This window comes from Protomyctophum bolini (genome assembly GCF_963924005.1).
Source record: "Protomyctophum bolini genome assembly, chromosome: 22".
Classification (NCBI taxonomy): Eukaryota; Metazoa; Chordata; class Actinopteri; order Myctophiformes; family Myctophidae; genus Protomyctophum; species Protomyctophum bolini.
In genome coordinates this window covers 24,115,616-24,127,659 of record NC_137883.1, presented here as the reverse complement: position 1 = coordinate 24,127,659, position 12,044 = coordinate 24,115,616, and the positions used below count along the sequence as shown (strand labels likewise).

The window sequence follows — 12,044 nt, the reverse complement described above, 5'->3', positions numbered from 1 at the left end:
AGCCCCGACCGTTTCCTTGCTTCTTCGAGCCTGGTGGCAATATTTGACAACTGGAATGATATGTGTTCAGTGGAGCACATATACAGACATGACATGTGTCTTCACACCTTGCTGATCTTTCCCTGTAAAGCAATTCTTCCCCCTTTGTCCTTGCTGATTTGTCTCTTACTTTCCTCCCCTGACGTGCCAATGGCAGGCCAGCCCTTTGCAACCGTCTCATCTGTAGCTGTCAGAGTCCAGTGAGTTGACTTTTTTTTATTATTGCTACATGTCTCTAAAATGAACAAATAGTTCAGATGGATAGCTGAAACGTTTGTTCATTTTAGAGACATGTAGCTATAATGAAAAAGTCAACTCTTGCCACTCTGAGAGAGAGAGTGACCCTTTACTTGTATAACTGTTGTTGATCTAAAAGGATATCGCACCAGAGCCAGAGCACGGCGGTAACAAAAAGTGTATTCATCCGTATATGCAAGTCATATCGATGATGTCCGTGTCGAACTCCTATAGTTAAAATATAGAGAACGACGTCCCCCCACCTATTCTTTTCAATGAAGTTGCTCACCCAGTGCATGAAGCACCCGGAAGTGCCCTCTTCTTCTGCATTTGGTGCTCAAATGCGACAGTGGATCCGAGGTTATTTAAAAATCACACTCGTTTAAACATACATCCTACTCTAAACAAACATAAAAGTCCATAGAAGACTTGTCTGCCATATGACATCACGTTTAGTACTCTAAACAAACGTTTAAAAAGCCCATAGACTTGGCTGCCATATTACCTAATTTCCGAAAAGGCCCTAAAAAAAAGAATATATTAATAACAATAAATCCATACAAATTATGGCTGTCATCTTTTCACTTTCCGTTGGTCATAGCTCCCAGTTCCCACTTGATGGAGTGTGGAAGTCCCGAAAGCTCCAGGCCGTGCTGAATAACGGCTATCTTGCATAATGTCCTCAGACTAGGAAGTAAGTCTAAGATGTACAGGCCATCGTCTTGGGTGAACGATTTGTATCGTCCAAAGAGGACGATGCGGTGTCCCACGACGCAACAGCTCAACATAATCAACTGATCAGGGCCGCTGCCCTTGGGCTCAACCTTCGTCCAGAAGAAGGTCTGTGGGTTGAATCTCCACAGATCGTTGAAGATCATCTCCTGACCTTGGAAGTTGCAGCCACCAAATACGTAAAGATCTTCGTTGTAGGTGAAGGCTGAATGAGACATGCGTCCTTCTGGATGAGACGCACGTCCTCCTGGAAGAAGCTGGGCTTGTGAGGGCGTGGTCACCCAGCAGTCGGTGTCCGTGTCAAAGACCCTGATGTTGTTGTAGATCTCATTGTTGTTTCCTCGACCGCCATATATAAACATCCTCGTCCCGATGATGGTGGCAGAGTGGCATGCCGAAACGGATGCATCTCTGCCTCGGGTGTTAATTAAACACCAGATCATTGTGGCGGTGTCCAGCTTGAAGGTGTCATTAATTAATCCAGTCAGAGTGCTGCCTCCATAGACATACAAGACCTGCCCCAAGGCACAAGCCGAGTGACTGAACCTCGCCTTTGGAACGGTCCCAGAAACATTGGGTTTGAACCATCTGTGGGTGTCGACATCGAAGGCAAAAAGGATGTTGCAGCTGAACCCGTTTATGGTAACCCTATCGTCGTTGTCATCTATCTCAAAATCGAATATTCCGCCCCATATGTAGACGGTGTCCTCTATAAGCACGGCAGCGTGGCACACGCAGTTGGAGGGGACCTCGGGGGGATGCTCTCTTCCGGTTGTCACGGGAGGCAACTTCGTCCAACGTAAAGACACTGTGTTGAAGACGTGCACGTCGATCTGATGCCAGTCGTTCTGGTTGTTGTACCCGCCAAAGGAATACACCTTGTACCCCACCGCCACGGCAGCAGGAAATATGTTTGGCCCTCCTCTGAGTTGCACCGTCCAACACAACATTGCAGTGAAACGCACCACAGTCCATGTAGACTGATGAAGTGCTTGCGTCTCGCAAGCACTTTTACCGGTACAGCGGCACAAACGTCACACAAAGAACTCCATATCTGGACAAGGAGTACTCCGATAGGATCAGCCCCAAGTGTTCGCGAGCCACCGTTTTTTAAATAATTTATTTTCTGAATCACCCTCCATCCATATTTGGGCATGACTGACATTACGCCATTGACATGTGTCTGTACATGTCCAAATATAGAGATGGCTGACATCATATTGATTACATCATAGTTATATCTGACAATGTGCATTGCACACTCGCACAGGTTATTAAAATAATAATAGATCCCTGATTGTAGATTTCGGAAAGCTCTAAGAGAAAGACATTATGTCGTTTAGTTGCAGCACTTCGAACATGCCACATATTTGATTACCTGCACATGTATGTCAACAGAGGAACCAACAATAGGAAATAGGAAACAATATTAGCAGAACAACCCAATGTACCTCCGTGACAAGGATACACCAACAGGAAGACACTACACACAGCTTACATCCATACCCCCAAAACATTCTACTTACACATAATGTGTGAGCACTAATGTTAATTAAGAAAGTCAATGTTATATCATAGTCAGGCCAGTGTAAACAAATAAACAAAACATGCTGCTGCTTCTTCGTAAAGGGAACCAGTCTTCCTCATTATGCAGCACCATTCTCCGCTCTGCAGCCGGGGCTCACAGACAAACTGCTGTTGTCGTAGCCCTCCCTCGTCCTTACGCAAGCCAAGCTACAAAGGGCAGTGACGCTGCCAGTTCTAAGGCGGAGAGGAAAGCAGTCAGCGCAGAATCCAAATCGTTTGCCGTCAACATGTTCAAGGGCCAGATCACCACACCTCAAGTATTCCCCTACCCCTCAGTTATGAATGAAGAGCAGGAACAGTTCCTCAGAGAGTTGGTGGGGCCCGTTGGCAAGTTCTTTGAGGAGGTGAACGACGCAGCGAAGAATGATACCCTGGAAAAGGTGGAGGACCACACCATGGAGGGACTGAAGGAGATGGGGGCCTTTGGCCTGCAAGTGCCTGCTGACATGGGGGGCCTTGGCCTCACCAACACACAGTATGCCAGGTTGGTCGAGATCGTCGGCATGTATGACCTGGGCGTTGGCATCACCCTGGGTGCCCACCAGTCCATTGGCTTCAAGGGCATCCTGCTTTTTGGCAACCATGCCCAAAAGGAGAAATACCTGCCCAAGCTGGCCACAGGAGAGCACATAGCAGCTTTCTGTCTGACTGAGCCTGCCAGTGGCTCGGACGCCGCCTCTATCAAGACCACAGCTGTCCAGTCCCCCTGTGGGACGTATTTCACACTCAACGGGGGCAAGATCTGGATCAGCAACGGAGGCCTGGCAGAGATATTCACAGTGTTTGCCAAGACCCCGATGAAGGATCCCGAGACAGGAGAGATGAAAGACAAGATCACTGCCCTCATTGTGGAGAGGAGCTTTGGAGGAGTCACCCATGGTCCACCGGAGAAGAAAATGGGAATCAAGGCGTCCAACACAGCCGAGGTTTACTTCGAGAACGTGCGTGTGCCGGCTGACTGTGTGCTGGGCGAAGTAGGCGGAGGCTTCAAGGTGGCCATGAACATCCTGAACAACGGGCGCTTTGGCATGGCCGCCGCCCTCTCAGGCACCATGAAGGGAGCCATTGCCAAAGCTGTGGATCATGCAGCGAACAGGATCCAGTTTGGGAGCAAGATCCACACATACGGAGCTATCCAGGAGAAGTTGGCCCGCATGGCCATGCTGCAGTACGTCACCGAGTCAATGGCCTACATGATCAGTGGAAACATGGACAGCGGGGCGACCGATTTCCAGATGGAAGCGGCCATTAGCAAGATCTTTGCCTCAGAGGCGGCGTGGACAGTGACTGACGAGTGCATCCAGGTTATGGGTGGCATGGGCTTCATGAAGGATGCTGGAGTCGAGAGAGTGATGAGAGACCTGAGGATTTTCCGGATCTTCGAGGGCACCAATGACATCCTGAGGCTGTTTGTAGCACTCAACGGATTCCAGAGTGCTGGACATCATCTTCAGAGCTTACAAAAGGCCTTGAGGAACCCTCTGGGCAATGTTGGGCTGCTGGTAGGAGAGATCAGCAAGAGAGCCAGGAGGAAGGTAGGTTTGGGCACAGGGTTGACACTGCAGGGGACTGTGCACCCCGAGTTGGCCCAAAGTGGCGCATTGACGGAAAAGGCCATTGGACAATTTGGAAGTGTCATCGAAGAGCTGCTGGTCAAACATGGCAAGAGGATCGTTGATGAACAGTTCGTGTTGACGAGAGTGGCTGACAGCGCCATTGACCTGTATGCCATGGTGGTCGTCCTGTCAAGGGCGTCTCGCTCTCTGAGTCAAGGCCACCCTTCGGCACAGCATGAGAAGATGCTGTGTGAGACGTGGTGTATGGAGGCCCATGGCAGGATCACACAGGACGTCAGGTCCCTGCGCTCCAGTCAGTCCAGGCAGATCTTCAAGAACCTGAGGACCATCTCCACAGCCATGGTGGACAATGGAGGAGTGGTGGCCCCTCACCCCCTGGGCTTCTGAACACACTACCCCCTTTAAGCCGTATTTCACCTTTACAAACAACCGCTCGAAGTCGGATGGGTCGGGACCCTTCATCTCCCTAACAAAAGGTATAGCTTTCAGGTAAATGTGTTGCAATAGTATGGGCTTGGAGTCAATGGAATAATTAAAATATAATAATATTAATACTTTTTTTTAGTAATTCCATGTTTTTCCATTACAGAGCGTTTGCGTCTGACATTTAATGGTGCAGCTGGCAGTTGAATGTTACGTTTCAACCATTAGAGGGAGGGACCAAAGTGGAACAGAAGGTATTGTTAATGCCAGAACTTCCATGTTTTTCATTCGTTTGAACAGCAGTTATTGAACCTCATCATGTTATGATGCTGAACAGGTGCTATACAAACTGCGACAGCACGGTGATCACTCGTCTTTGTAGATATAATAAGATAATAATTATGACAACAATCTGTGACGGAATGGTACTAGAATGTGTATTGTTGATCTGACAGATACAAAGAACAATCAATCAAAACACAGACGAAAAACAACTCTGGCAGCATCACTCAGATGAAAGCACAACAAAGGAGTCAAGCTAGAGCCTCATTGACAAAACTTTTCTTCCTGTGAGAAGACCCTATGCAAATCCAAACATGCCGAGTCCCTTGATTCTGTGCCCCAGGTGTATAGCAGATGATGAATGCCAACTGTTTCTAAATTGGACGCACAGTGTGTGTGCAAATTAGCTGTGGAGCAAAATCCCTTCAAGTTCTGAAATATAAATTGTATTGTCATGCCATGCATGCTTGAAAAAAAAATCATTTTCGAAAGTCTACAGCCAAGTAGTGGAGTGACAGACACTGGGAAAATAAAATAAAAATGCTCACAACTGATGAGGTAAAAAACAAAGATGGTTTACTTGAAAATATAACTTGGTAAATATATATAGCTGATATATTGAGACTGTGTTGGTAATGTGTTATCAATAAAGCTTAAAGAGGAAGTCTACAGTATTTGCTATGCAATACTTGGTGAGCAGTCAGCACGATACTAAAAATATCGTGTGAAACAATAATTAGACGATAATAATGAAACAATAATGAAAGAGATCACTCTGTCGCAGGTATCAAAGTAATATTACAATATATGGGGGAAAAGTACATCTATCATTCTTTGTACTACTGATTTTAGGTCTAAGTCTAAAGTGTACTGTATATGTTTTATTTGCATTTCATACATTATCGGGGTTGTACCACAGTTTTCCAGCTGCCATGTGAGCATTTACACGGTGCTGGGTGAGCATTTGCATGGTGCTGTTGAAATGATTATAATCAGAAGCCCATTATAGGTCCTCAAATGTACTGGAGCATTTACTTGTTAATGGGGTTTGCATGTTCTGTTGCAATTCATCATCAATACCTCAGAAATAAATAGCTGTACAGTGTACACCCTAACAACAATGTAGCAAACCATACATAATTAAAGAGAGACTGTATCAATCACGGAAAATTCAAAGCCATTTAAGGCATTTAAGACCTGGCATAGAATGTAACTGATAATTGTGCAAAAGGAACACTATTCTTCAGGAAGCTAAGTGAAGACAGGGAGATTATCACACAGACTTGTAATGAAAGCAATCTATGAATAAAGCAATCACTGATATGTCTCTGGCCTGCATGCAAGAACCAAGTTAATTTATTATTTTTTACAATTTCAATTAAAAAAATAAAAATAAAAAACAGGCTACAAGCTTGTAGCGAGGCACTCGGTGCCGCGCTATGAGCTTGTAGATGTGCTATTTTTCAATAGCTAAAGTATAACATAATGCTTAAAACATCAAAAGGGGTTCCCGTCCTGAAGAATGTCTTTTGGGTCTCGAGATAAAAGGTTTGGGAACCACTGATTGATAACAGTGGTTCTAAAAGTGGGGTCTGGGGACTTGGAGGGACATCCTTGAGGGGGTTCCAGGTGATGTGTGACATTTATCTGCTGTGATAAAGTGCAGGGTTGAGTCCAGAAGAAATTCCCCTAAAGGGGACATTAAAGTTGATATCTTATCTTCTCTTAACTTCATTAATTTTGCACAAGGAATAAGGTGGTTCCTTATGGTAGAAGGCAAGTGTAATTCCTTCTTCACAAATATGCCTTATACAGATGCAGTAGATAGAACTATGTATAGTAATTTCATTCTTTCTGTGCTTGTTCGAGGCTAATCGGGGCTAATTTTGGAACAAGTGTTAACAAAATATTGATGTAACGCTTGGTTCCAACTGTACATTAAACCCATTGTTTTGGATCCAGGATTCCAACACATCTATAAATAAACATATCCTATGATCTTGTTGTTATGCCACAAGATTATGTGTTCTTCACAATGTGGATTGTGATAAATCATGTTGCACTTTAGTTTGAATAAAATCCAGAATAGAACTAATACACTATTACACTTGAAAGGCTAGCATATTGTATCACTCATACCGTCTATTGAGCCAATTACTATAGCCTATTTGGCCATAAAAAATGATTTTCAAATGATGGTTAAAATATACCTACCTACACCTATATAGTGAATTCGAAAAATGGGATTGAACAAGTTCAGAGTAACCTGCTAGGGTTTCTGATAAATCAGAGGCCTATATGAATGTAAATATTTGCATAATACGTGAAGGTATACAGTATGTATGGTATATATGCATGCATGCAATATAGATATTACTGCATAGATATATTACAGTATATATCTTTTGTGTAACAGTTCATTCTACACTCTGACTACTAAACTAAAAGTGTGAGGGAGGGGGTTCATATGTGAGTATTGGTGTACATAATTAATAACCTGAATGTTTAATGGGTTTTTTATGTCTTTTCATTTATTCATTGTGTTATAGTTCATTTGTTTATATTTTGTTAGAATTTCCCCTCAAGGTGGAGGTGGTGGGATGCTGTTTATGATTAAAAGTGAACCAGGGGAGAAATTGTGTAGTTTCTGGGTGCATGTTGTATTCTAAGTTAATGATTAACTCCTCATTAGCATGCATTTTTAATGGCAAACCATAATAAAATATAAAACGGGAAATGTTTGTAAGTAGACTAAAGACTTAAGACTTAACCATCAAATTTGATTGTACCTTCCTTTTTATTATGCATATTGCAAATGTGTGTTTTTTTTTAAATACTTTGTAGTGTCTCCTCCTGGGTATATCTATAAAAACGGGACGTATTCATTAATAAAAACATAATTAAAGCTGCGATCCAGGACTTATTTTACTGAATAAAACATTGTAACCAATATTTATGGTAGATAATACACGGAACCACTATTGCAAGTGGTTAGGGGTGGTCTTCTAATCTAGCTAAAACTTATATGAAGCAGGAATTTAGCAAGTTAACAAAGGAGATGCACAGGAGACAGCTTGTCCGGCCAATTTATGCTTTGAACGAGTCGACCGACAGAGTTTTAATGACAGAAGGAAGTATATAGTCATGTAGATGTAGACATGATCCTGTTTCTGGTTAACCCATTTAGGACTGAGACCAGATTCTACAAAATGTCTTTTAAATCCTGACAGTTTTCTGAAACTATTTCATGTCAAGGACCCCAGAAATTATATGATTTTTTTTTTTTTCAAAAATCTTGAAAGTGTGAGAACTACTGATTTAGAAGTCATTGTAGAATCGGCCTCATATCTTAACGGGGAATTTAATTAATATGCTCAACTTTTACATCTGACACAATCAATATGGGCAAAAAGAAACATACCAAGAAAGGAAAGTTTCAATGACTGAGTTGTATGCACTGCACGTGGCTCTCCAAGGCTATGGCGTAAACAACCTGATGAGCATCCCATTTCAATAAGTAATTAAAACCCACTCATTCATCAGCCATGTAAAGAGCCGTGCTCTGACGTGGTGGGAGATTCATCATGATTACAGCAAACCAATGTTTCTGTTGCCTGTGGCTGTTTGAGCCTGCATGGGAGGCCATTCACCCCTGCATGTGGCCATGGCTGTCCACACGTGTGGAAACCTTGTATGTCCAAAACTAGGGATGTCCCGATCACTTCTTTTTTGCTCCCGATCAGATTCCGATCATTTGATTTTGAGCATCTGCCGATACATATTTTTCCAGATCCGATATTTATATTTTATAGAACACGTTTATGCCATATCACAATAGTACAATATCCCAAATCACAGACAATTTCCAGTCTAATATCATGGTATGGATATAATATTGATACTTGGATGTCCCGATCACGTTTTTTGGCTCCCGATCCGATCCCGTGATCGGCCCCAATTTCTGATCACCCGATCCATTCGGGACAGCCCTATAGGCGAAACCTGTGTTCCCATGGATCTCCCATTCACAGAGGCGAAAGGGCTACAGATGCCTCAAGACCTCAACCATCAGATCCAGAAACAGCTTCTTCCCCTCAGTCATTATTCTCCTGAACTCTTTAAGCAAACGATAGTCTGTCTGTCCAGATGGCAGTGAAGTGACATTTAAGGACTTTAAGACCCTTGTAATGCCTTCCAAAAAGTAATCAACCAACTATACGATACAAACTGGTCAAACATTGACCAAGTTGTCAAATAATATAAGAAAGAGGCAAAACTTTGGAAAATAGCCGATCTACAAGCTCACAACGCCTCGCACCACGAGGCGTTGTAGGTTATAGATCTGTTATTTATATTAGAACTTGTAGATCAGCAAGTTTTTCTATACTTTTTGTGACAATGTAGTCTGATGAAGTAGGGCATTATTTAAGAAAAAATAAATCAAAGATGAGATACAAGTTTTCGGCCCGACAGCAACGATATTCATGTGGCATTCACAACTGCTCCCCAACTAGAACGACTGTAGTCCATAAAAAGACACACATCAACATCTGCTACAGTTTCTTGCACGTACAGTACATTATATGCCAAGAAACCCATAACTCATGCAGAGTGAATAGCAAGGGTCAATAATATATAGCATTGCTGGAGGCACAGATCTTGAGCATGACATTCGACCCATGAAAACTAGAGATGCATCCAAATACAAATGTAAATCATGTCTAAAGTTAGTAAATCGATATACAGAAGCATTATACCGTCATGTGACGGTATAGTTGGCCGGAGCAAGGACTTGAGCTGCAGTGAACTGAAATATGGAGCATGCATTTCATTTTGACCTGCAGTCTTTTTTTTTGCATTAGCATGCAAATGCACATGCATACGCACACAAACGCACATGCATGCATATATACACGCACGCACACGTGTACGCGACACACGCATGCATTGCACGCACACACACACACGCGTGCAACACATTTGGATTACATTTGTAATTGTATACAGTGCATTTTAGGATGCCGTTGAAAATATATGAAAATAGCAGACAAAATTGTTACGGTTACGAGAGCCAGCCCCGCCCGGAGTTCTGTGCCAGTTCCTCACCAGTCTACGGTTGGTAAAGTTAGACAGCCAGACTTAGGTCCTCAGTGCTTAGAGTTAAGACAGTTAAATGTCACGCCGTTACTGTGCTATTATTTTCTCTCCTCTGCCATTGACTCAACCTTCTCTTCTCCAGTGTTTCCGGGACCCGAGCTCTGCGGAGCAGCCATACGGATCCCTGCACTCTCTTGTCTGTGAATAAAGATCCGCCCGGGTGGGCTTTAACTCTGCTTTGCCTCTCCTTTGTTGTGTTTTGGGTCACACTACACTCGAGTCATAACACAAATAGCCGATTTAGAGGCTCACAGCACTGCAGTTCACATGCAGAACGATCCGTGAGCTTGTAGATCTGATATTCTTTCGGTGTGTGTGTGTGTGTGTGACATACAGCGTAGGCACACTTGAGCTTCCATGCGCGGCCAAAAGCCGCTCGTGGTCTTCCTGGTATGGAAATTAAGCTCCCGCAGGAATCTGGCCGACGCGGCATTCTGCCGCGTGGGTGGAGCTTCATTTCCATCCACCAGCTGTCTAAAAACCAGGAAGAGACACCGGCCACGAGCGGCTTTTGGCCGCACATGGAATCCTAGGTGTGCTTACACCCATTACCAAAAACTAAATAATAATAGGGAAAACTCTATAATTCTAATCCCACCCCAAATAAACCATGTATCTTGCAGAGGACCCTCACAAGTAGCAATACAAATATGCTACACACACGCACGCACGCTCACACACGCACACGCCACACACAATCTTCCCCCCGCTCAGCATATAGCAGAGCCTGACGACTTTCAATCTGCAGATATATCCGGATAACAACCCGCGTTAACCTTGTGGCCTTTAGCGCCGTGCAGTCCCGCGCTCTCCCAGGGTGCAGCAGTGCAGCAGCGTGCTGCTGGAGAAGGAAAGGCCAGGGCAGGCGAGGAGGAGTGGAGGGGGGGACGGGGGGCACAGTGGGGGGGGACGAAGGAGACGCAGTGGGCTGGATCATTGCATGGCCCACGGCTTCCTGCATCGATCACACAACAACTATAATAACCTTTCAGAAGCATGCTCGTGGCGAGAGAGGTCGGGTCGAGGGGAGGGGGAGAGAGAGAGAGAGAGAGAGAGAGAGAGAGAGAGAGAGAGAGAGAGAGAGAGAAAAAATAAACCACCTGCCAGAGTCTTGTCAATATCTGCGCCTAAATAATAACGCGGCAGCTATGAATAAATGCAGCTGGATGATTTATACGCTCATTATGGAGTCCTGTTTCACAGACATCCGTCTCTGTGGGCTGCTTTGTCTGTTGCGAGTCATCCGGTGCGTTTTCGCTTCTGAACACCGGTAGTGGACAAAGTCAGTGAGTTGTTTTTACTCAATAATATTGGCATCAAAATAATAATGAAAGTACCAAAAGTAAATTTATACTCAACTTGTCATAATGTCGCATTTCACAAGTTTTCAAATTTATACAACGCATACAGTAAATATCTTTTGAAAATAGCAGACAATATTTGCCTTGGAGTTGTAGTTGTGGAGTAGAATTATTTTTAAGTTAAGTTATTTTTAAGTTAAGTTTTTAACTTAGCCATAACCATATAAGGAGTCCCCAAAGCAGCTATACGTCCAAATATGGAGTGTGTTGCATCAATCACAAACAAATCACTCAGCTCCATATATGGGCACAAAGGGGGGACACACACACAGACATGATCTGCTAGGTCTCATAGTAAGTGCTCACGGCGTTCGCAATCAATTTTGAAAGAAAATGCAGACATTTTCAAAAATAGTGAAAATAGTAGAACTATATAGCTTGCTATTTTCGCAGTGGTTCATTTGTATATATATTTTAAAAAGTTGTGAGTACCAAGAGTCCTATAAAAGTAGTAAAAGGTACAAGATTTCTATTTGAAATGTAGCAGGGAGCCATTTACTTTTTCGAGGCTTTAAAGAAAAAAAATACCATGACCGTTTCTTTTTCATATTAATGTCATACACTATTATAAGAATTCATCTTCGCATTCTGGCAAACATTTGGGAATCCCCCGGCCCACAACATGATGTAAAATAAAAATACAAATGAA

At 43.4% G+C, this 12,044-nt stretch overlaps 2 protein-coding genes across 2 annotated transcripts; one reads left to right on the top strand and one right to left on the bottom strand.

The window, feature by feature from the left end:
- Nucleotides 1-857: 857 nt before the first annotated feature.
- LOC308309714 (kelch domain-containing protein 3-like) lies at nt 858-1,958 on the bottom strand (the record flags this gene model as incomplete). The annotated part of the gene is made up of 1 exon (XM_080755631.1): nt 858-1,958. One exon carries the CDS (start codon nt 1,956-1,958, stop codon nt 858-860), a length of 1,101 nt encoding a protein of 366 aa, XP_080611757.1.
- Nucleotides 1,959-2,807: 849 nt separating this feature from the next.
- Nucleotides 2,808-4,559, top strand: LOC308310064 (very long-chain specific acyl-CoA dehydrogenase, mitochondrial-like; the record flags this gene model as incomplete). The annotated part of the gene is made up of 1 exon (XM_080756121.1): nt 2,808-4,559. The coding sequence occupies exon 1, from the start codon at nt 2,823-2,825 to the stop codon at nt 4,557-4,559; it is 1,737 nt and encodes a 578-aa protein (XP_080612247.1). The 5' UTR covers nt 2,808-2,822.
- Nucleotides 4,560-12,044: the final 7,485 nt, after the last annotated feature.